Source organism: Salmo salar, chromosome 12, assembly GCF_965601325.2.
Source record: "Salmo salar chromosome 12, fSalSal1, whole genome shotgun sequence".
NCBI lineage: Eukaryota > Metazoa > Chordata > Actinopteri > Salmoniformes > Salmonidae > Salmo > Salmo salar.
This window is the reverse complement of record NC_138302.1, coordinates 56,318,320-56,343,904: the sequence shown is the minus strand read 5'-3', so window position 1 is coordinate 56,343,904 and position 25,585 is coordinate 56,318,320. Positions and strand designations below refer to the sequence as shown.

At 42.6% G+C, this 25,585-nt stretch overlaps 1 protein-coding gene across 2 annotated transcripts; it reads left to right on the top strand.

Moving 5' to 3' along the window:
* Positions 1–20,894: 20,894 nt before the first annotated feature.
* LOC106565107 (G-protein coupled receptor 37-like 1) lies at positions 20,895–25,585 on the top strand. 2 transcript variants are annotated; one of them, XM_014131846.3, is made up of 2 exons: positions 20,895–21,501; positions 22,851–25,585. In XM_014131846.3, the coding sequence occupies exons 1-2, from the start codon at positions 21,097–21,099 to the stop codon at positions 23,820–23,822; spliced, it is 1,377 nt and encodes a 458-aa protein (XP_013987321.1). In that variant the 5' UTR covers positions 20,895–21,096; the 3' UTR covers positions 23,823–25,585. The 2 variants fall into 2 exon arrangements, with proteins under 2 accessions (XP_013987321.1, XP_013987319.1); XM_014131844.3 differs by having other exon boundaries at positions 20,900–21,765.

Genomic DNA, 25,585 nt, shown 5'->3' with positions numbered 1-25,585 from the left:
ATTACAGAACTACCCACCACAAACGAACCAAGCAGCGTGGATTGGAGCATCGGGGAGAAGGATGGACATGGGAGTCGGAACGTAGATTCTGGGAGGACAAGTTAAGGGAGCTACGGGAACCTGAGAGGCAGCCCCAGAATTGTTTTTGGGGGGGGGCACACGGGGAGTTGGGGTAAGTCAGGCAATAGACCTGAGCCAACTCCTCGTGCTTATTATGGGGAGCGTTTGGCGTGGAGAGCACCGTGCTATGTGGAAGTGCGCACGGTCTCGCCCATCCGCACGCACAGTCTGGTGCGGTCGATACCAGCCCCCCGCAAGTGCCATGCTAGAGTGGGCATCCAGCCAGGAAGGAGCATGCCTGCTCAGCACATCTGGCCACCAGTGCGTCTCCTAGGCCCAGGCTACCCTGCACCTGCTCTACGCACGGCAGCCATCAGTCCTCAGCAAAGCCCAGTTCGCCCTGTGCCAGCACTCCACCTGTGCCGGGCTACAGTAACAACTCAGCCAGGACGGATTGTGCAGGCCGTGCGCTCCAGACCTCCAGTGTGTCTTCAAGACCCGGTCTATCCTGTGCCTGCTCCCAGAGCCAGGCCTCCTGCATGTCTCCCCAGCCTGGTGAGTCCTGTGACTGTGCCTGCACCCAGAGCCAGGCCTCCTGCAAGTCTCCCCAGCCTGGTGAGTCCTGTGCCTGCTCCCAGAGCCAGGCCTCCTGCATGTCTCCCCAGCCTGGTGAGTCCTGTGCCTGCGCCCAGAGCCAGGCCTACTGAAAGTCCCGCCAGTCCGGAGCCGCCAGAGCTGCCCACCAGTCCAGAGCCGCCCGCCTGTTCGGAGCCGCCAGAGCCGCCCGCCTGTCCGGAGCCGCCCGCCAGTCCGGCGCAACCAGAGTCGCCCTCCAGTCCGGCGCCGCCAGAGTCGCCCGCCAGTCCGGCGCCGCCAGAGTCGCCCGCCAGTCCGGCGCCGCCAGAGTCGCCCGCCAGTCCGGCGCCGCCAGAGTCACCCTCCAGTCCGGGGGTCGGCGAGGGACCCCGCTCTAGAGGTGCCACCAAAGTGGGGTGAGCCAGCGGTGGAGCGGGGTCTGCGTCCCGCCCCTGAGCCGCCACCTCGGATAGATGCCCACCCGGACCCTTCCCTAGAGGTTTAGGTTTTGCGGCCGAAGTCCGCACCTTTGGGGGGGGTACTGTCACGCCCTGGCCATAGAGAGGGTTTTATTCTCTATTTTGGTTAGGCCAGGGTGTGACTAGGGTGGGCGTTCTATGTCCTTTTTTCTATGTTTTGTATTTCTTTGTTTTGGCCTGGTATGGCTCTCAATCAGGGACAGCTGTACATCGTTGTCGCTGATTGGGAGCCATACTTAGGTAGCCTGTTTTCCTTTGGGTTTTGTGGGTGGTTTATTTCTGTTTAGTAATTCTTACCTGACAGAACTGTTTGACTGTCGGTTTCTGTTTCTTTGTTTCAGTGTTCAGATCAAATAAATGAATGATGAACACTAACCACGCTGCACCTTGGTCTACTCCATTTGACAGCCGTTACACCTGCATACTCACCAAACATGTTACCCACTGAGCATGTTTGGGATGCTCTGGATCGACGTGTCCGACAGCGCATTCCAGTTCCCGCCAATATCCAGAAACTTTGGAGAGCCATTGAAGAGGAGTGAGACAACATTTCACAGGTCACAATCAACAGCCTGATCAACTCTATGCGAAGGAGATGTGTCACGCTGCATAAAGAAAATGGTGGTCACACCAGATACTGTCTGGTTTTTAAGGTATCTGTGACCAACAGATGCATATCTGTATTACCAGTCATGTGAAATCAATAGATTAGTGCCGAATGAATTCATTTCAATTGAGTGATTTCCTTTTATGAACTGTAACTTCGAATGTTGCATGTTGCGTTTATATTTTTGTTCAGTATAGTTAATTGTTTTGTGAGCCCAACACGCCATATCTCTAAAGAGAAATCGAATCATAAACAAGAGAAATCAACTCTAGAACTATGTGGAACGCTGGGCTGAACGGAGTTGTTGTTTTCATTAAACAAATATTCAACCTAGTTCGGTGCTGAAACGTGGTAATTAACGACAACGACCATAATCCATTGCAACAGTTTTTTCTGGTTCAGACACTGTTCAGAGAGGAAGAGGCGAAGCGAGAGGTTTCATTCTTGACAAAATAATCCCAATGTGTTTCTATTGGCTTATTTTGGACCTAAGTTTATTGCCTGCCTTCCTGCCTTTGGGCCAACAACTCCAATTGTTAGGGCGTAGACATGAGCATCTCTTCCTTATATACAGATCTCTGGACAGGTACACTTTTATGTTTGCTACGTTAGGTTAGATACACACAGACCACACACACCACAACAATGAGGGACAGAGTCAGTTCACGAAAGTATGCCTTATCTACTTTGAATAACTAGTCAAATGATTTTGTCAGACAGCTCTGCAGCATTCTTAGGCAGGCTAGCGATATAAGATGTTGAAAGACAGTACAGTATGGGGAGCACATAGATAGTGCCTGAGTAGAGATGAGATGATTACTTTTAAGGAATAAAAAAGAATAAAGTAATCAAATAAAAACTGAGTAATATACACTGAAATATTGTATTATTTCACAGTAATTTCCTATCTTTCTATTGTCGACCTGACAAAGACAATGGAATATTTTCAATATTTTGGCAATTGTTTCAGAATTTACATTAAAAAGCTCTAAAATCATTGTAATGACATTACTTCATAATGCATTTCATGTTTAACCTGTTGGGTCTAGGGGGCAGCATTTGCACGTCTGGATAAAAAAAATGTACCCGATTTAATCTGGTTACTAATCCTACCCAGTAACTAGAATATGCATATACTTATTATATATGGATGGAAAACACTCTAAAGTTTCCAAAACTATTTGAATGGTGTCTGTGAGTATAACAGAACTCATTTGGCAGGCAAAACCCTGAGACATTTTCTGACAGGAAGTGGATACCTGATGTGTTGTATTGACTTTAAACCTATCCCATTGAAAAACACAGGGGTTTAGGAATATTTTGGCACTTCCTATTGCTTCCACTAGATGTCACCAGCCTTTACAAAGTGTTTTGAGTCTTCTGGAGGGAGATCTGACCGAACAAGAGCCATGGAACGGTGATGTCCCATTAGACACCTGGCGCGCTACTTCATGTTGGGTACCCTCGTTCCAATACGTTATAAAAGGCTATGCATTCGTCCACCTTGAATATTATTCATGTTCTGGTTAAAAAAGGCCCTAATGATTTATGCTATACAACGTTTGACATGTTTGAACGAACGGAAATATATTTTTTCCCCTCGTTCATGACGAGAAGTCCGGCTGGCTTACATCATGTGCTAACGAGACGGAGATTTTTGGACATAAATGATGAGCTTTTTTGAACAAAACTACATTCGTTATGGACCTGTGATACCTGGAAGTGACATCTGATGAAGAGAATCAAAGGTAATGGAGTATTTACATAGTATTTTCGATTTTAGATCTCCCCAACATGACGTCTAGTCTGTATCGCAACGCGTATTTTTCTGGGCACAGTGCTCAGATTATTGCAAAGTGTGATTTCCCAGTAAGGTTATTTTTAAATCTGGCAAGTTGATTGTGTTCAAAAGATGTAAATCTATAATTCTTTAAATGACAATATAATATTTTACCAATGTTTTCTAATTTTAATTATTTAATTTGTGACGCTGACTTGACTGCCGGTTATTGGAGGGAAACGATTTCCTCAACATCAATGCCATAGTAAAACGCTGTTTTTGTATATAAATATGAACTTGATAGAACTAAAAATGCATGCATTGTCTAACATAATGTCCTAGGAGTGTCATCTGATGGAGATTGTAAAAGGTTAGTGTATCATTTTAGCTGGTTTTATGGTTTTGGTGACCCTGTCTTTGACTTGACAAAACATTACACACAACTCTTGTAAATGTACTGTCCTAACATACTCTAAATTTATGCTTTCGCCGTAAAACCTTTTTGAAATCGTAAAACGTGGTTAGATTAAGGAGATGTTTATCTTTCAAATGGTGTAACATAGTTGTATTTTTGAAAAATTTGAATTTTGACATTTATTTGGATTCAAATTTGCCGCTCTTGAAATGCACCTGCTGTTGATGGAGTGCACCACAGGTGGCACGCTAGCGTCCCACCTAGCCCCAAGAGGTTAAAAAAAATTATTGAAACCGAAATCAAAACCCTTGATTATTTTTTAACAACTGAACCGAAACTGAACCAACCTCAAAAAGCACTAATCGCTCAGCACTATCGGCTATGGAGAGAGCGTGATCACAGTCTTCTGGAACAGCTGCTGCTCTCATGCATGGTTTAGTATTGCTTGCCTCAAAGCAAGCATAGAAGGAATTTAGCTAATTTGTTAGGCTTGCGTTACTGGTCAGCTTGCGGCTGGGTTTCCCTTTGTAATCGATCTTAGTCCTGTATTGATGTTTTGACTGTTTGATGGCTCATTGGAGGTCATAGCGGAATTTCTTATAAGCGTCCGGATTAGTGTTCCACTCCTTGAAAGCGGCAGCTCTAGCCTTAAATTCAGGGCGGATGTTGCCTGTAATCCATTGTTTCTGGTTGGGATATGTATGTAAGGTCACTGTGGGAATGACGTCGTTGATGGACTTAATAGTGAAGTCGGTGATTGATGAGGTAAACACCTCAATGTTGTCGGATGAATGCTGGAACATTTTCCATATTCTAGTGAAACAGTCCTGTAGCTTAGCATCAGCATAATTGAACCAGTTCGTCACTGGCACTTTCTGTTTGAGTTTTTGCCTGTATGCAGGAATCAAGAGGATAGAGAGGCAGGCACAAAGAGGCAGCAAAGAGGGAGGCAGAACAAGAATATAAGCTGAACTTTGATCAACGTTTGGAGCAATATTTAGATGTTGACTCCTAATTTATTTTCTTCATTGTGTACAAAATATACATTTTTATATTTTGTATATTTTTTCAACAAACATTTTTTTTGAGGTCAGACCTTGGATTTGGGTTGCTTTTTCTGTATTCAAATGGTTCAGACAACATCTTCTTGTGTCCTCTCTAAACCACAGCTGTTTTTCAGCCAGTATTTGGATAGCAAATACATCTTATTTTTTGACAAGCAGTATGAGATATACAAAATGTTATCAAGTTATTAAGGTGCATTTAAGGCATGGTACTGGTAGCCTACATGGCCAGGAGAAAAACCTGACCCCTTGACCTATGACATCATCGTTAACCTAAAATTCACATAAGCCATCAATATCGTTAACCTAAAATTCACATAAGCCATCAATAGATAGTTTACAAAGTCGTGTCAATGTCCAAAAGCTTTCCAGAAGACACTTGGTTTCATTTGAAATGTTATGTTTCTTCTGTGATTATTTTTAAGCTGCATCTAGAAATAACTCGTTATTATAAGACATTATCAAAGTCACTAAAACTGATGTCATTGGTACCGGCCTGAGTCTGTAGCTGAGGTGGCCTATAATAGTAAAAAGAACGGACACAAGTTAACGTCTGCAAAATTCTGCTTCTTTCTTTATTCGGAAGAATGGTGCGTGCGCTTGGCCAGAACTTGCTGTTTCTCCTACTACCACAGTGCTACACCACCATCTATTGGCCTGATGGACTACTAACGCTAAAGCATGTAGAATACACCATTTCGAATAATTAAGACAAATATATAAACAAATTAGTTTAAAAAAATATATATTATAATGTAATGCTGTTTTCAACGCATTACATCATCGTAACCACCACCATTACTCAGCAGAATGTTAAAGGTGACCTCAACTGTCTCTGTATCTTTGTGTCACACAAATTGTCTGATACTTTTTCTGGGCCACTGCCAAGACATAGTGGGAAAATATGCCCAGGTATTCACCCATAAGAATGAGAGAAGGAAGTTTTAGGACCACACACACACACACACGCACACCATAACAGCAATCATGTAGAGCAATCATCTTTCCAGCCCTCCTACCAAGGCAAAGGGTGAGAAATACTGTATGTCAGGAATGGATTTGGGTTGTTCATTCTTTGAGGTAAAGACTGGTTTGGCGAGAGACGGGTGCTCATTTACAGTTAACACGGACCTGTTTCCAGTCTTCCGAGATCCGATTATCTCAAGAAGCAGAGAGCCAATCAGCTTCTAGACATATCAGGTCAGCTCAGGTCATTTCCATGATGGATTGGCAGAGAATCAGGATCTCGTTCACCATCTTATGTCCAAAGACCGACACCCTTTGTAGAACAGTGTGCCCACTCACTGGCCTGGGGCATATGGGTCTCCATAGACCCCCATGAAGTAAAGACACCTAAACCAACTGGACTTAGTAGATCTGGTGCAGCCAGGGTAATATTAGTTTTATATGGCACTCAAGCCTCACCTTGGGAAAATTGATTTTGGTTTGCAGTGCATCTAGAGAGTGCTGATAAGTTTAAGTTCCTAAATGACCATTTACAAATGATTGACTGATATTATAAATTAAAAACAACATATCAATGATTAGCTAACCATTCTTTCATCTAATTCGCTCTGCCTCCTACCAAAGCCAAGTCTTCAGCAACTGTTCTTAATATAATGTACCTTAGGAGCAACGTCTTTGAAAGTTTTACAGACCTTTCAACAAACTGTATCTGGAAGAGAGACTTCTATGTGGGATCTGAGTGCTGCTTTACCAGACTGTGAAAGGCATTAAAGTAGTTAAACCCAATGAAGGAGTTTGGTGAAGGTTTGTTTACCATTCAGGCAACATCTTATTGCTGCTGCTGATCAGATGATTAGACGGACAAGGTTCTCATGAAAAAGGCTTTGTTTTTATATGAATTAGTCTACCATCGATTGCTTTATCTACAAGCCCCTCACTTGCACTACTGTATCTCTCTACAACTGATTTATGGCTAAGGATAAGGTAAGAGGTTTATGTTCAGGTAAAGTGATAAAAACATATTTATGGTTACAAAGTGCCTCTGTCCTCTGTAGCAAGGCTAGACAGTGATGTAAGGTATTTACGTCAGTCCCTCAGGTAGTTCCCACTGAGGTGATCAAAACACCATGATGTGGTTTTCTGCATCATGGGACAGAGAGATGTGTGCATTCCTTAAACAGAACAGTTGTTATATAAGGGATTAGCAAGAACCAGAGAATCTAGTTCTGTCAGCTTTGGTGAAGTGAAAGATAATCAATGTGAGAAACCAAGGTGATGTTGAAAGGAGAGTTGGACAAAGGCATTCGAGACAATGGAAAGGCAGACTGGTGGCATTCTCCTCTGCGGTTTGTGATTTTCTAACACAAACACATGCACCAGTGGAGGGTAGTGACTTGAAAAATTGAGAAGGATGGGCTCAGACTGCATGGAGACGACAAAAAGTGTAACAAAAATTGTCAAAGAAATTATTTTAACCTAAAGCATTTAGGAACACAAAAAAAACAATAACACAACACACACTGTAAATACAAATAGCATATACAGTGCATTCGGAAAGTATTCAGACCCCTGGACTTTTTCCACAGCCTTATTCTAAAATTGATTAAATTGTTTTTTCCCCTCGTCAATCTACACACATTACCCCATAATGACAAAGCAAAAACAGGTGTTAGATATTTTAGCTAATTTATTTTAAAAAAATACAAAAAATGAAATATCACATTTGCATAAGTATTCACACCATTTACTCAGTACATTGTTAAAGCACCTCTGGCAGTGATTACAGCCTCAAGTCTTCATGGGTATGCTGCTACAAACTTGGCACACCTGTATTTGGGGAGTTTCTCCCGTTCTTCTCAGCAGATCTTCTCAAGCTCTGTCAGGTTGGATGGGGAGCGCTGCTGCACAGCTATTTTCAGGTCTCTCCAAAGATGTTTGATTGGGGTCAAGTCCGGGCTCTGGCTAGGCCACTCAAGAACATTCAGAGACTTGTCCCGAAGCCACCCCGGCATTCTCTTGGTTGTGTCTTTAGGGTTGTTGTCCTGTTGGAAGGTGAACCTTCACCCCAGTCTGAGGTCCTGTGTGCTCTGGAGCTGGTTTTCATCACGGATCTCTCTGTACTTTGCTCTGTTCATCTTTCCCTCGATCCCGACTAGCCTCCCAGTCCCTGCCGCTGAAAAACAACCTCACAGCATGATGCTGCCACCACCATGCTTCACCTTAGGGATGGTGCCAGGTTTCCTCCAGACATGACACTTGGCAGTCAGGCCAAAGAGTTCCATCTTGGTTTCATCAGACCAGAGAATCTTGTTTCTCATGATCTGAGAGTTCTTTAGGTGCCTTTTGGCAAACTCCAAGCGGGCTGTCATGTGCCTTTTACTGAGGAGTGGCTTCCGTCTGGCCATTCTACCATAAAGGCCTGATTGGTGGAGTGCTGCACATATGGTTGTCCTTCTGGAAGGTTCTCCCTTCTCCACAGAGGAACTCTGGAGCTCTGTCAGAGTGACCATCGGATTCTTGGTCACCTGACCAAGGCCCTCCCCCGATTGCTCAGTTTGGCCAGGCAACCAGCTCTAGGAAGAGTCTTGGTGGTTCCAAACTTATTCCATTTAAATGGGCTAGGTGGGACGGTAGCGTCCCACCTGCGGGACACAGCCAGTGAAATATCAGGGCAGAAAATTCAAAAACAACAAAATGTCATAATTCAACTTTCTCAAACATACAACTATTTTACACCATTTTAAAGATACACATCTCGTTAATCTAACCACATTCTCCGATTTCAAAAAGGCTTTACAGCGAAAGCAAAACATTAGATTATGTTAGGAGAGTACATAGACAAAAATAATCGCACAGCCATTTTCCAAGCAAGGACATGTGTCAATAAAACCCAAAACACAGCGAAATGAAGCACTAACCTTTGACGATCTTCATCAGATGACACTCCTAGGACATTATGTTACACAATACATGTATGTTTTGTTTGATAAAGTTCATATTTATATCCAAAAACAGCATTTTACATTGGCGCGTGATATTCAGAAAATGTATTCCCACCAAACCACCGGTGAATGTGCACATCAATTTACAAAAATACTCATCATAAACGTTGACAAAATACATAACAATTATTTTAAGAATGATAGATAGAGTACTCCTTTATGCAACCTCTGTGTCAGATTTTAAAATAGCTTTACGGAGAAAGCACATTTTTCAATATTCTGAGTACATAGCTCAGCCATCACGGCGAGCTATTCAGACACCCGCCAAATTCGGGGCAACCTAAACTCAGAATTAGTATTAGAAATATTGTATTACCTTTGCTGATCTTCGTCAGAATGCACTCCCAGGACTGCTACTTCCACAATAAATGTTGTTTTTGTTCCAAATAATCCATATTTATGTCCAAATACCTCCGTTTTGTTCGTGCATTCAGAGCACTATCCAAAGGGTAACGCGCGAGCGCAGAACGAGAGACGAAAAGTCAAAATGTTCCATTACCATACTTAGAAGCATGTCAAACGCTGTTTAAAATCAATCTTTATGGTATTTTTAACGTAGAATTGCGATAATATTCCAACCGGACAATAGCATATTCATTCAAGAAGAAAAAGAAGGAGGGGCGCGCTCGCGGGACCGAGCATATCCAACCCCTTTGTTGCCAGGCAGACCACTCAGTAACTGAGCTCCTATTATCTGCCCAGTGACAGGAAAATGCTCAAACCACTTTCTGAAGGCTTTAGACAGCCAATGGAAGCCTTAGGAAGTGCAACGTCACCCCACAGACACTGGAGCTTCGATAGAGAATCAAAAGAAGAACTACAATTCTCAGACTTTTCACTTCCTGCTTGGATTTTTCTCAGGTTTTTGCCTGCCATGTGAGTTCTGTTATACTCACAGACACCATTCAAACAGTTTTAGAAACTTCAGAGTGTTTTCTATCCAAATCTACTAACACTATGCATATTCTAGTTTCTGGGCCAGAGTAGTAACCTGTTTAAATTGGGTACGTTTTTCATCCGGCTGAGAAAATACTGCCCCCTAGCCCAGACAGGTTAAGAATGATGGAGGCCACTGTGTTCTTGGAGACCTTCAATGCTGCAGAAATGTTTTGGTACCCTTCCCAAGATCTGTGCCACGTCACATCCCTGTCTCAGAGCTCTACGAAACAATTGGTTCGACCTCATGGCTTGGGTTTTTGTGGGACCTTATGTGTGGGACCTTATGTAGACAGGTGTGTGCATTTCTAAAATTTGCCACAGGTGGAATCCAATGAAGTTGTAGAAATATCTCAAGGATGATCAATGGAAACAGGATGCACCTGAGCTCAATTTCGAGTCTCATAGCAAAAGGTCTGAATTCTTATGTAAAGTATTTTTTTAAATATATACAGTATCTCACAAAAGTGAGTACACCCCTCACATTTTGTAAATATTTGAGTATATCGTTTCATGTGACAATACTGAAGAAATGACACTTTGCTACAATGTAAAGTACTGAGTGTACAGCTTGTATAACAGTGTAAATTTGCTGTCCCCTCAAAATAACACAACACACAGCCATTAATGTCTAAACCGCTGGCAACAAAAGTGAGTACACCTCTAAGTGAAAATATCCAAATTGGGCCCAAAGTGTCAATATTTTCTGTGGCCACCACCATTTTCCAGCACTGCCTTAACCCACTTGGGCATGGAGTTCACCAGAGCTTCACAGGTTGCCACTGGAGTCCTCTTCCACTCCTCCATGACGACATCACGGAGTTGGTGGATGTTAGAGACCTTGCACTCCTCCACCTTCCGTTTGAGGATGCCCCACAGATGCTCAATAGGGTTTAGGTCTGGAGACATGCTTGGCCAGTCCATGACCTTTACCCTCAGCTTCTTTAGCAAGGCAGTGGTCGTCTTGGTGTGTTTGGGGTCGTTATCGTGTTGGATTACTGCCCTGCGGCCCAGTCTCCGAAGGGAGGGGATCATGCTCTGCTTCAGTATGTCACAGTACATGTTGGCATTCATGGTTCCCTCAATGAACTGTAGCTCCCCAGTGCCGGCAGCACTCATGCAGCCCCAGACCATGACACTCCCACCACCATGCTTGACTGTAGGCAAGACACACTTGTCTTTGTACTCCTCACCTGGTTGCCTCCACACACGCTTGACACCATCTGAACCATATAAGTTTATCTTGGTCTCATCAGACCACAGGACATGGTTCCAGTAATCCATGTCCTTAGTCTGCTTGTCTTCAGCAAACTGTTTGCGGGCTTTCTTGTGCATCATCTTTAAAAGAGGCTTCCTTCTGGGACAACAGCCATGCAGACCAATTTGATGCAGTGTGCGGTGTATGGTCTGAGCACTGACAGGCTGACCCCCCACCCCTTCAACCTCTGCAGCAATGCTGGCAGCACTCATACGTCTATTTCCCAAAGACAACCTCTGGATATGACGCTGAGCACGTGCACTCAACTTCTTTGGTCGACCATGGCGAGGCCTGTTCTGAGTGGAACCTGTCCTGTTAAACCGCTGTATGGTCTTGGCCACCGTGCTGCAGCTCAGTTTCAGGGTCTTGGCAATCTTCTTATAGCCCAGGCCATCTTTATGTAGAGCAACAATTCTTTTTTTCAGATCCTCAGAGAGTTCTTTGCCAAGAGGTGCCATGTTGAACTTCCAGTGACCAGTCAGTATGAGGGAGTGTGAGAGCGATGACACCAAATTTAACACACCTGCTCCCCATTCACACCTGAGACCTTGTAACACTAATGAGTCACATGACACCGGGGAGGGAAAATGGCTAATTGGGCCCAATTTTGACATTTTCACTTAGGGGTGTATACACTTTTGTTGCCAGCGGTTTAGACATTAATGGCAGTGTGTTGAGTTATTTTGAGGGGACAGCAAATTTACACTGTTATACAAGCTGTACACTCACTACTTTACATTGTAGCAAAGTGTCATTTCTTCAGTGTTGTCACATGAAAAGATATACTCAAATATTTACAAAATGTGAGGGGTGTACTCACTTTTGTGAGATACTGTATATACATTTGCAGAAATGTCTAAAAACCTATTTTCGCTTCATCATTATGGTGTATTGTGTGTTGATTGATGAGGACTATTTTTTATTTAATCCATTTTAGAATAAGTATGGGGGGGAAAAAAAGAAAAACAAATGTATGAAATGTATGCATTCACTACTGTAAGTCGCTCTGGATAAGAGCGTCTGCTAAAATGACTAAAAATAAATAAAAAATGTAAAAAAATGTAATAAGGCTGTAATGTAACAAAATGTGGGAAAAGTCAAGGGGTGAGAATACTTTCCGAATGCACTGTACATTCCATTACAGCAGCACCACCATAGGTTTGGTAAACAAGGTTTGGTCAACAAGCCCTGGGGAGGATGAAAACCCTGTCAAACTACAACAACCTTATACTTGTTCATATGAATTATATTTAGACTAGACTAACAGGGGGGTTTCCTCTACCCAGACACAGAGGCAACAACAGATGGACAATAGAACTCACAGGGCTGAGCTTCCTTTATGCATGTTTGCATAGCACAGGCCTATGCAACTGCAGGCCTAATTAAAAATGTATCTATGTCATCACTATTATGATGATTTATTAATTCAAGTGAATAATTTTGGATCGAAAAGGTCTAGCCAGAACAAGTTTGCATATAAACCAAATTTGATCACATTCACATTTTCTCCTGACAAACAAATGGACTTTAAATGCATAATGTTACTAATGTGTTCACCCTGACTGAGCTTCGAGCAGAGATTGCTGTGGTAGGCAAGTTGCCTACCTGGCGGATATTTTTGATCTTCTGAATTCTCTCAATGTGTCAATGCAAGGGAGGTGGCACAATCGATTTGAACAGAGGGACAAAGTGGATGCCTTCAAGATGAAGCTTACCGTTTGGGCAAATCATGTTTCTAACGGGAGGATTGACATGTTTCTCAATGCTGATTTTGAGATTCCGAATCTGATCAACAAAGTGCACAGCGAAACCCTGAAACCTGTTAAACAGCATCTTGTCAAGTTGCAGGGAAAGTTTTGCAACTACTTGCTGGAGGAAAACAGGAGACAAGATGACTGGATACTGGACCCCTTTCAAGTGGAGATGGGAAGCGTCACGTTGCCAAGCAATGAAGAGGCTCAGCTGTTGGAGCTGTCGATGGACAGAGCACATAGGCTGTATGCAGCTGCTATAGAATACTACAGTATGACATAATACACATAAAACCTAGCAGTCAAACAAGGAAATGGTTCCACATTTTTGTGTTTCGTGTAGGCTTACCCTGTCATGACGTTTTGATAACCGTGTAAATTTCTCCAGGACAAGGTGACTTCTATCAATATATTTGCCTGTATTTACCCCCCCCCCCTAAACAAAATGCTAATTAGCTGCTAATTTAGCTATCATAAAGAACTACAAATGACATGATGATCTGGACGAAACTGCCAAATTGAGGCAAAGGTAATAATCTCTGGACTAACTATCTAATGTTATCTACATTTTGTAATGTATACATTGGCTACATTTCTTTAAATGTACTATTCTTTGAACTGTCTTGTGCAAGTTTTAAATTGACACAATACCTGTTAGCAAAGGTGTCAGCTAGAGATGACGTGTAGGAGCTTGCAGGGATTTGTAGTCTTGTATGATGTCTACTTTGATGCCAATTAGGATTTTCTAATCTGAGAGTAAATATAGCCGAATACATTGATAAATCACCTTGTCCGAGAGATTTACATGGTTATCACAACGTCACGCCACAAACCATTTCCCTGTTTGATCGCTAGGTTTTATGGGTATTATGACACCTCCACTGTTGGGCTCTATTATTAGTAGCCTACAGTTGATCAGACTGAAAAATCATCTCGTTTTCATCCCATACAGCGTGTCAGATCTCTAATGTTTTGGTGTGCCTAGGCTTCTGCAACATTTATGTAAAGACTTTTTGCTTGTGTCTGTCGGGTGTGATGATCTGTTATTACCTTTGCTAAATAAAACCCGGAAGAAAGTGGAAAGCCTACTTGAGCAAGCGTGAAAAGATGCGCTGCGTCACTCCTCTCTTTTTAATCTCCATTTTAATGGATGATGCGATGAATTGATTTCGACATCCCAGAGAAGACAGTACAAACTTCCATATGCTCAGCAAGTAAAGCATCGTAATGTGCAAATACCTCTGTAAGCTCCTTGTAGCTGCCCCTGTTAGCTGAACTTTCCCTCTCGTCGTGCCCTAAGTAAAAGCCAACTCTTGCCAATAAGCTGCTTGTGACACTTTCTTCTTACCTTCTCGTTAAGTTGCGCAGTTCGAATACACAGACGTTCATTCATTCATCCATTACATGATCGATGCGGCAATAAAGGGGTTCTTCAACAAAAAAATCAACTACATTGTTAGCATGATCCTAATCCTATGATTGGATGGACAACATGTCAGTTCACATTGCAAAAACATTGATTGGTTGGAGGACGGCCCCCAGAAGTGGTCATAATTACCATGTATGTCTTTGAAGAGGGTAAGGCCTACGAGCGTCCTAGTTTTTGTATTTAAATCAACTATCCTATGTCAATTCAAGTTTTTTTATTTCGTTTTTTTAGCCCATAGATATTGTTGTAATTTTTTTGTCACTCAAATATCACATGAATACACATTACAAATGGCAAAATGTATACAATTGCAAGGACATTTTCTTTAAAACTGCTACAGTTTCTTTGAACCCCATAACAAAATGTGTAGAATTCCAGGAAATCAACTTTAAACCTGCAAAATTCTCTCCACCATCAAGAGGGGTGTGAACAGTTGGTGTCATGAACAGTACTTGTGCCCATAGAAATAGACGTGCGTCATCTCTCAGGGTTATCAGGATCTGTTTTTCATCTGCCTCCTGAGGGATGCTGCTGCCTTCCTCTCTATGGTTTGATGATTAATTGGTAATTAAACAGTGGCCAGAACAGTGATAACTAAAATAACTACAATAAGGTCCCTTTCATAATAAAGGTGATGATGGTGGCTATATTTCTCCATGAAATGATTGCATACAGAAAATATTGGACATTTGGAAGGCATCTGCTGTAACAGGAATAAAACTATAAATGGAATGCTAGTCAAGACCATAGATGTGTTCGAATACCCATACTAACATACTATATACTTAATTATATACTACATACTATTAGTTCATTTTTATATACTGTAAATTAACGGTATCCATTCAGTTGAGCGTACTAGCGCTTCGCCTGTCTACTGGAAGTTGATGCTGTTGCTATGCTACCACTAGCTTGGTAGCATAACAAATTACTTGCTAGGCATCTTACGACTTCATTAACAATGTCCATTGAGAACGCATAATGACTATACCACTTAGCTAAGAATGATGTGAATAATCAAGTCAATAAATGTTGGGTAGTTAATTAGATAGCATATAGTTAATATACTGGCAAGTTCAATCTATTAGTAGCTAAATAACATTAGATAGCTAGCTAACATACCGGTACATACTGCTGTAATGATATGTTATGCGGTTCGTAAGGATAGCGTAGCTAACAAATTGTCAGCCAACATAACGTGTAACATAACTCATTTGAAAAGTCCTTACTTTATTACATTGCTCAACATTTTCTTAACATTTGTCATAATTGGTTAAAGCAATACATTTGTATCCGCTCTCGTCGGACTTCGGCTGCATTTTTTCCACCATTTTCCTCAAATCAAATCCAGGCCCATTTTCTGAATAATTGCATTATGGGGCCTAAAAGCACGGAAGTAGTGTCCACTGCTTGTCCAGTAAGCATACTACATACTCAATTTACGTCACAAATAGTACGGTTAGTATGAGTATTCAAACACAACTCATGACTTTCTCTGTCATACCTTAGCAGGTGGCAAGCATCCTTAGTTGAGAGAGCGAGAATCTTACACTGCCTCTGTGTGGTCATATTGTGTAATTACATGAGAGGTGACAGGGTCCATATCTGCCTTCAAATGCATACAATTCAATATGATACACATGAGGAAACCATTATAAACAAGTATTGATTAATTTCCCTGCGACAGACCAGCGTCCTGTCCTGGGGGTGTACTTGTACATCAAGCTGCATAATGCTACGGAAACAGGAGATAGGCTTACTACTTATTAAATTAAATTAAACTCATACTTACAGTGTTATTTTGAGCATTTGTTATTGTTCTTGAACCCTATCGAAACTACAATTATCAGTACTTCCCAGATGGAAAATCTGGCTCATATATTGGGACAATATGAGCTACTTTAGTAATCTTTCATGTAAAAGGGGGAAATCCTAGACATTGTCTTAAGTTATGATACCAACATCTTCAACCTCTCCAGGTTTGATGTTTTAACATTAACAACAACAGCTTGAGACACATTGAGAGTTGAGTCATTACAAAGATGGAGAATACCCAGCTAGCATATTTGGTTCCTTGGAAGTTCTGGGAATGTATGTTTTTGCTTTACAATTAGTTTTTTAAACGTTCTGAGAACAGAAGAGAACATTTTGCCTGTTCTGGGAGTGTTCATTTTTAGGTTGCAGGCAATTTCTGAGAGTTTTTTACTATGGTTCCCTGAACGTTTTCCTGGGAGGTTTTCTTAACGTTGAAGGTATTTAAATATCGTTCTGAGAAAAATGTTAAATAAGACTGCTAGCTTAGGTTAACTGTTTTGAATTCCAAGCACAGATAGGAAACATGGTAATGGATTTGCAAATACGTTTCTTTTTTATATTGTGGCACGGCATCAGTGAGATTCAAATCTATGATCTTCTGTTCTCTATCCATGGAATTAGTCCACCAGGATGGAGCTAGCATGCCATGTTTCTAACTCATACACAGCTGTTCATTTTAGTCAAACAGACCCCCTTTCAAAGGAAACAAGCACTTAATGGGCACAGCCAACACACATTAAAGAGGAATGGAAACACTTTAGGAAGTAAATCTAAGCAAAGAGATGTTTTCAATCCACTAATACTAAACGTGTGCATTTAACATAAAAACATCTCTATATTTACTATTTTGATCGTCGACAAGGTTTATTTGACCTTGGTCAGCGCCATTTTAAATTGCCATAGTAACGACTGACGCCAGTGCGTCACTGGCAGGAATCCGCAAATTGTCTGTGGTATTGAGTATAAGCGGGTAGAGTGAATGGAAGAGAGTGAGGTTAGGTGCGGACAACGAAGAAGGCTAAAACAAGTAGTAATTCTAACATGAACAGTATAGCTGTTCTAACATGAACAGTACAGTACAGGCTGTATGAATTGGCTCCAAAAAAAATCCCTCGGTAAACTACCCAAGGACTTGAAAGCTGCATCATATGCATTTCTCCGTGTCTTTGCCATGATGAGGGTGACAAAATGACTACAGTAATCAGAATGATGGGAAGTTTGAGAGCGCTCGATTTAATCTAAACAGTAAACAAAAAAGTTTTTGACCTTAACCCGTTGGGCAATTTCATTGGTCTAATGAAAGCTTCATGCCGCCAAAAAACTGAGCACGTCACAGAATGTGTTTTTTTGGAAGAAAAAAATTTGAAAGCGGGAAAAATCCATATATTAGCCGCGTCATTGTTTAAGCCGCGAGGTTCAAAGCCTGGGAAAAAAGTTGCGGCTTATAGTCCGGAATTTACGGTATATGCAGTGATTCTTGAATATACCTATAGCCTAATAGTTGCCTTAATATTTTTCTACCAGCAGGAAAGAACAGTTAGTTAGTACAGCATGCCAAACGGACCCCTGGGTGCCAGAGTGTTCCTGTGCTGCGGTGGAGAAGAGGTCCACCGAGACCATCACTAAAGAGCTCGGGGCCAGCTAGATTGTGCTCACGACCACCAGTATACAACCGGGTCCTGCCCCTATACGCCTCAGATGGAGCTGACGGAGAGTGAGATCAACGAAGACCATAAAAGATCACTTTTGGGGGAGCGGGCTGGTGTTTCCGAAAATGGAGAAGGAGCAGGCCATTCAACAGCGAATTCAAAGATACACCCATCCATAAAGGGAATCGGAGTGGAATTGTTTTTCCACCGATATTTTTTGTTGTTGACCCGTTTCAACCTTGTCCCGGTCCTGCTGTTTCGACTCTCTCTCTCTGACATTTGCTCCTGAGGTGTTGAGCTGTTGCACCCTCTATAACCACTGTGGTTATTATTTTTATATAAAAAGGGCTTTTGTAAAATACATTTGATTGATTGATTGTTTGCTGTGCTGAATGCTGTGTATTGACTAACTGTCTGAGTGATAGGACATTTGTATAGTATCTGTAACATATTTCGGGGTGTATTTAATCTGCATCTTAACTTCTTAAAGTGGCAATCAGCAGTAGAAACAATAACAATAAGTGCCTCCTTGCTCCTCTTTTGGTAAAAAGCTGAGGGATGGAGACATGTAACCACTCTCAAATTCATAGACAGCGCTACAGATGCAAGGACTGACCATCCATGATATCACAATTGTAATCTTGTTTCTATGATCTGTTTCCACTACCATGTACACAGTTCGCTTTGGATAAAGGCGTCTGCTAAATGGCATATGTCATTAAAGTCTACTTTGATGAACAGCCAAAAAGCACATGAAATCTGATATTTTATGCCACATTCCAAGTCTGATACAAATCTGATTCCTGGCCATGTGACTTACATCTGAACGGTCAAATCTGATTTATTTGTCTTCAAGAAGTGTTTTTTTGGCATATCTTTTTTGGCATATCTTTATTTGGCATATCTTGTTGCTCACTAGCTACTGTGTTCACAGTTTGACAAGAACATGTGGTAGCTTAATAGCTTGTTAATTGTTTACAAATAAACGAGTCAACGTGCTAGAAAGCTAAATGGCTAGTTGAATGCAAAGCTAAATGGCTAGTTGAATGCTGTGGCTAGCCAAACATTATTTGTTTTGTATCAGCAAATGACTGTCTGAACAGACACATCTGATTTGGTCAATGGTAACTTTCTGTTTGTACAGTCAGTAGTCCAAAACTGATATGAAAAACAAAACTGATTTGAGCATTAAGGCATGCAGTGTGTACAAGCCTTAAGCGCTTTTCACACCTTGATTATACAATATTTGCCAATTATTCTTGAAAAAATGATTCAAGCACTATCAAGTTGGTTGTTGATCATTGCTAGACAGCCATTTTCAAGTCTTGCCGATGTTGTCTTGGTAAGCAACTCTAGTGTATATTTGGCCTTGTGTTTTAGGTAATTGTCCTGCTGAAAGATGAATTTGTCTCCCAGTGTCTCTTGGAAAGCAGACTGAAATAAGTTTCCCTACAGGATGTTGCCTGTGCTAAGCTCTATTCCATTTCTTTATATCCCCCAAAGATCTCCCTAGTCCTTGCTGATGACAAGCATACCCATAACATGATGCTGCCACCACCATGCTTGTTGTGTTGGATTTGCCCCCAAATATAACGCTTTGTATTCAGGACAAAAAGTTAATTTCTTAGCCACATTTTTTGCATTATTACTTTTGTGCCTTATTGGAAACAGGATGCATGTTTTGGAATATTTTTCTTCTGTACAGGCTTCCTTCTTTTCACTGTAATTTATGTTAGAAGTAACTACAATGTTGTTGATCCATCCTCAGTTATCTCCTATCACAGCCATTAAACGCTGTAACTGTTTTAAAATCACCATTGGCCTCATGGTGGGATTTTGAGCGGTTTCCTTCCTCTCTGGCAAACGAGTTAGGAAGGGCGCCTGTATCTTTGTAGTGACTGGGATGTATTGATACACCATCCAAAGTGTAATTAATAACTGCACCATACTCAAAGGGATATTCAATGTCTGCTTTTTTTTTACCCATCTACCAACACGTGCCCTTCTTTGCGAACCATTGGAAAATCTCCCTGGTGTTTGTGGATGAATCTGTGCTTGAAATTCACTGCTCGACTGAGGGACATTACATATAATTGTGTGCGTGGGGTACAGCGATGGGGTAGTCGTTTAAATATAATGTTAAACACTATTATTGCACAGAGAGTGAGTCTATATATATATATATATATATTTTTTTTTTATCACTTAGCAGACACTCTTATCCAGAGAAACTAGGGTTAAGTGCCTTGCTGCTCAAGGGCACATTGGCAGATTTTTCACCTAGTCAGCTCGGCGATTCAAAACAGCGACCTTATAGTTAGTGACCCAAGCTCTTAACCGCTAGGCTAACTGCCACCCCGCAAGTATGATGTGACTTTTTAAGAACTTATTTAGGCGTGCCATAACAAAAGGCTTGAATACTTATTGACTCAAGACATTGCAGCTTTTCCACAAAATTCAAGGGTGTGAATACTTTCTGAAGGCACTGTATGTTGTTATAACAAATATTATTAATCTAACTCAAATCACCTTTTCATGAATAAGAAAAGGACTGAAAGTGTTACCTTGTGCCCCAGTCTCCCCTATCTAACTCTCCATCTATCTCTCCATCTTTCTCTTTCTACTTCGATCTATCCAACTCTAAAAATGGAATTTAGGTTATTCTGTCTCTACCAGGGTGTCTGTGACTTTGACCTACGTCCATAAAATGCCAATCAGGATTGCTGTTTGCGTTGCATGGAACACCATCATTAAATAATCCAGTTGTGGTGGAAAATTAGATCGCTGTTGGAGTGTGGAGATCTCTCTAACGTAAATAAATCATCTGTAGGCCTGTAATAAATACATTCTATAGAAAGACATAAGAAAAAGTCTATTCAATAAAAACGGCTCTTTTGAACAATATATTTTCCTAACATCTCCTGTCCACTGGACATTGTGTTTTTTTTTGTTTGTTTAGGCCTGCTTTCTGCCACTTTTGTGGGAAATATGGCCAAGATGAATTGCCTTGCTTTGATTGAACTGAACTAGGCTTTTGCTCTGAATACAGGGCTTGAGTTCCTTGTCTCGCCCATCTAGGCCACCAGAGGGCGGATGTGGTCTCTTGAATGTGCAGGGCATGAGTGAATATTGGGGCCAGACAGACGCTCAAAACTTCTACATCAGGACCAGCCGGTGGACGGATTTTTGGATACGCTTCTGAAACTATTTGTGAATACATTTAGGCTTTTATGGAGTGATCCCTTATAAACAAGCTCAACACTTTCAGAATATTTACGTACTTTGCTCTGAGCGTTCTATCAAGGTAAAATGACTCCGCTTTTTGCTTTGTTCGTACTTTTCCTAGGGGCTGCGGAGCCCCGACATGTCGGCTCTGGTTACACGGCGCTGAGGACCCAAGACAGGGACGGGTCAGCACGTGTATTAACCACGGGGAACGGAGAGTCAGACTCTGGGGTGAATCTGAATCAGATTGGAGGAGGATATATCGAATCTCTGTTGCAGGAACCAGACGCAAACCCAAAGAGAATCCCCCGGGGCGTCAAGGATGGGAGCTCGAGAAAACGGGACCAGCAGTCTCCCCACAGCTACCAACACCCCAGACCGTATGACCCGGACGGCTACTTTACCACGCCCAAGAATGCACACCTGGCCAACAGCACCCCAGACAGAGATTCCAAGGGGTCGGTGCTGCTACACAACCCACTCTACCCGGTAACTGACAGCTCCTACCGGGCTTACGCAGTGATGCTGCTGGCCCTCATCCTATTCGCCATGGGCATCATCGGTAACCTCGCGCTCATGTGTATCGTTTGGCACAACTATTACCTGAAGAGCGCGTGGAACTGCATCCTGGCCAGCCTTGCGTTCTGGGACTTCCTCGTGCTCTTTTTCTGCATGCCGGTGGTCGTCTTCAACGAGCTCACCAAGAGACGGTTGCTAGGCGACCTGTCATGTCGGATTGTGCCTTACATGGAGGTAAAAAGTTCACATTGAACGTCCACGTACGTGTGCGTTCACAAGCGCAAAAAGATGCAACTGTTGCGTCATGCGCAGGTGCCCGTATTTCTGCATGGGATCTAGCTCTCCTCGTTCTCCCATTATTGAACAGTACGGCTAGGCCAGTCATACACACAAGTTTTCATACTTTTGTACAATTACAAATGATTATACCTAGCTACACATATAGGAACGGGGTGGTCATATGCCTAGTGATAGGTAGCAAAGATATAAATAAAGAGTCCATGAAGAGATACAAATAACTCTTATTGTAAAATGTCTTATCTTTTTATTTATATATATATGGGTGTTAGGCTACTATTCAAATATTTTTGAGTATGAATACTCCCTGTGTTAGTGCAATGGGGCATCTGCCATCAGGGTTGAAATAGTGCACTTGCAGGGTTGATGGTGCTAGCCCAGCACTGGCTGTTCTACTTGTCTGGGTATTTATATAATTCAAACACAAACTATACTTAATCACTATAATGTGTGTGTTTTATAGTTGTAGTTGCACTATGTGCACCACTGCCCGTGAATATAGCTGTCCTCAGAACGCCCCAGTCTGCCAGACCACTCTGTGTTACGGTAGTTAGCCCATTGTTATGCTAACAAGTGCCCCACGTTAATAGTCTGGCGGGGTGTGCTTAACTAATTGAGGTTGTTAGGAACTCAATCGAGGAGGGGATCTGGGTCAGACAGGACGCTCTAATGTTAGTCTATATGCTCTTTTTAACCAAGCTTAGGACATTTGCATATTCCTGGGGTGTCTATTCGGGGCAGTAGTGCTTCACCCAGTTTTTTCTTTGGCGGGTTGGAGAAGCCTCAGAATCAGCATCAAGACCTGCCAAATGAACATCTTGTATTGAAACCAGTGTCACTCCATCTATCTCATTCACTCTCCCTCTCTCCTTTCCACTGTCCTCTTCTCTCCTCTCCTTCTTTTCCCTCACCCCTCTCTCCCATCTTCACTTTCTCTGCCTGTTTCGCCTCCCTCCCTACATCTCTCCCCCCTCTTCTTACTTATTTCTCCCTCTCTCCTTCTCCTACCCCTCTCCTTCTAGGTGACCTCCCTGGGAGTAGCCACATTCAGCCTGTGTGCGTTGACCATCGACCGGTTCCACGCAGCGACCAGCCCCCAGCCCCAGGCCCCGCGGGTGGAGCCCTGCCAGTCCATCCTGGCCAAGCTGTCTGTGGTCTGGATCGGCTCCATGGTCCTGGCTGCTCCAGAGCTGCTGCTATGGCAGCTCACCCAGGAGGTCTCCGTCCAGCCAGGGGGCTTCGTGGTGGACCTGTGTGTCCGGAGGCCCTCCCTCAGCCTGCCTGAGTCTGTCTACTCGCTGGTGCTGACCTACCACGAGGCCCGCATGTGGTGGTGCTTCGGCTGCTACTTCTGCCTGCCGCTCCTCTTCACCCTCGCCTGCCAGCTGGTGACGAAGCACGTTGTCGCTGAAGAGGCACGGAGGAAACAGGGGGCAACCACGGTAGTAGGAGGTAAAAGAGTACGCCCTTCCTCCTCCTCCACCTCCTCTTCATCGTCATCCTCCTCCGCTCCTAAGAAGCAGCAGCAGCTGAAGAGGGAGCGTAGGTTGAGTTCCACGGTCGTGGCGTTGGCCATCGTTTACGCCGCGTGTAACCTCCCCGAGAATGTCTGTAACATCGCCCTGGCCTACATCGCCAACCCCGTCTCCACGACAACTGAGGCCCTGCTGGCTCTGATTGGCCAGTTCCTGTTGTTTGTCCGTTGCTCGGTGACACCGGTGTTGTTCCTGTGTCTGTGTCGGTCACTGGGCCAGGCCTTCATGGACTGTTGTTGTTGCTGCTGTGAGGAGTGTCTACCAGACGGAGCCTCTTCCTCATTGTCTTCCTCCACTACCGCCACAGCGGCCTCCACCTCCCTCTCCTCTCCATCATCACTCTCTCCGTCCTCCACCAAGGAGGAGAAGCTGACGATTGTGTCTGGGACCACACCAGCCATCTTCTACGACAAGGCCAAAGACAGCTCCTCTCTCATGGTCATCGGAACACCCTGCTGAGGTCCTCTCCCTGACTAGCCAGGAGTCACTTCATTGAAGCACAAAGTGACCAAGCCCCCCTTAGACCTTTAGCTCTCTTACCCCAACCTCTCTCGGCTCACGGTGGCTGTGCTGGGCATTGAACTGAATGAAGATAAAGGATCTCTATGATGCTGGGTCTTTAGAGAGTGACTTACTTGACCTTCATTTTACCAAGAAGACCATTGAGATGAAAGGTAGACTCAGCACTGTTGACATCATCATGCATAGGGGGCGACTTCCTTCTTAAAGACAACTTTCTATGAGTTTAAGGTCATTGGTTTTGAGAGAATTATGGTTATGACTACTTGATGAACTCTTGGCTTAGGGCTTTGGTTGTCTTCAATCCCTCCCAGCCGTGAGATAAGTTATGAAGATAACTTAACCATTATGACACGAGACAACATATCAATTGTAGTGGTGGAGCTGAAAGCTAGAAGAGAGCTGAATCAACTGCCATAAACGTTTCTCGACTTTTTTAAACTAGTTTCTATACTCTCTTATAATAAAAAGAACACCAACAAAGACGTTCCATTATCCTTACAAAAAAAAGAAAACAATTATCTTAGCTGTGAATAATGGTCTGGATTCTTGGTGTATTTTTTTTTAACTTCCTGAGTTTTTATTAGTAGAGATTAACAACAGAAAGAGCCATTGAGGGATCCTCTGACTGTGTCTGTGGGGTACATGTTCCCTCTCTAACCTCCTTCTAACCCCCTGCTCCCCATCTCACAGTGATCTACAAGGGAAGGAATGTGGTAGAATGGTACCCGTCAAACGCCAGTCATAACACCCACTACTGCTGGTGACAGACTGTTTACACGTGGTGTAAATATTCATTGACCTTGTCATTAGCTAAGTAACTAACAACCAGTACAGTGTAGTCGTCTAGGATCTCTCCAGAGCAATGTGACAGTGGGCGCAAATCAACGGTCTGGTGTGTTAGGAATTGTTCCAGTATTGTTTGTTGTGTTGCTCCGGGTCTTCTCATCGTTTTGCCCATCAAAAACCATGCTGCTGAGCATCTTCTGCAGAGCTACGAACATTGCTCAGGGCCCATATCCACCAAGCGTCTCGGTGTAGGAATGCTGATCTAGGATCAGTTTTGCCTTTTGTATCAAACTTGAATATTATTATATGGACATATCCTTCATCAGCACGCCTACTCTGAGACGCTTTGTTGATACCGTGCCCAGATTTTACACCACGTCTATTCTACAGATAAACACTATTATTATGATTATTATTATTCAAAGTGATTAATTTAACCACTAGTCCACACAATGGCTCCTGTGTCAATATGTTGATATACTGTAAGTCGAGATAGAACCTAACCAATCCCTATCAAAATGGTGAATCTGTGTAGAGTACAATCTGACTGATACAATGCTGATATCTATTGTGGTCTGCTGTCATGTGACACAATACTGGCATTTCGACCTGCTCAGATTGCAGGACCCAATGAACAATATTTTAGTGTACATGTTTCAGTGTATTTCAGTGTACATGTGTACAATCTGGAAAACTTTCACTCCTCAAAAAGAGAGCAGTCAAATCATATGAATGTAGTTAAAAATGATCAATAAATCCAGAGTCTTTCTTTGGAATTAGTATATATTCTCTTATATTGTGAATTTACTGCAATTATGTCTGATTTGAATCTAACATAGTTTATCCGAGGTAGTATTTAGTAGCGGGTGTTTTGTATGTTTTTTATTCAGTGCTCAATAAATAGTGAGACAGTG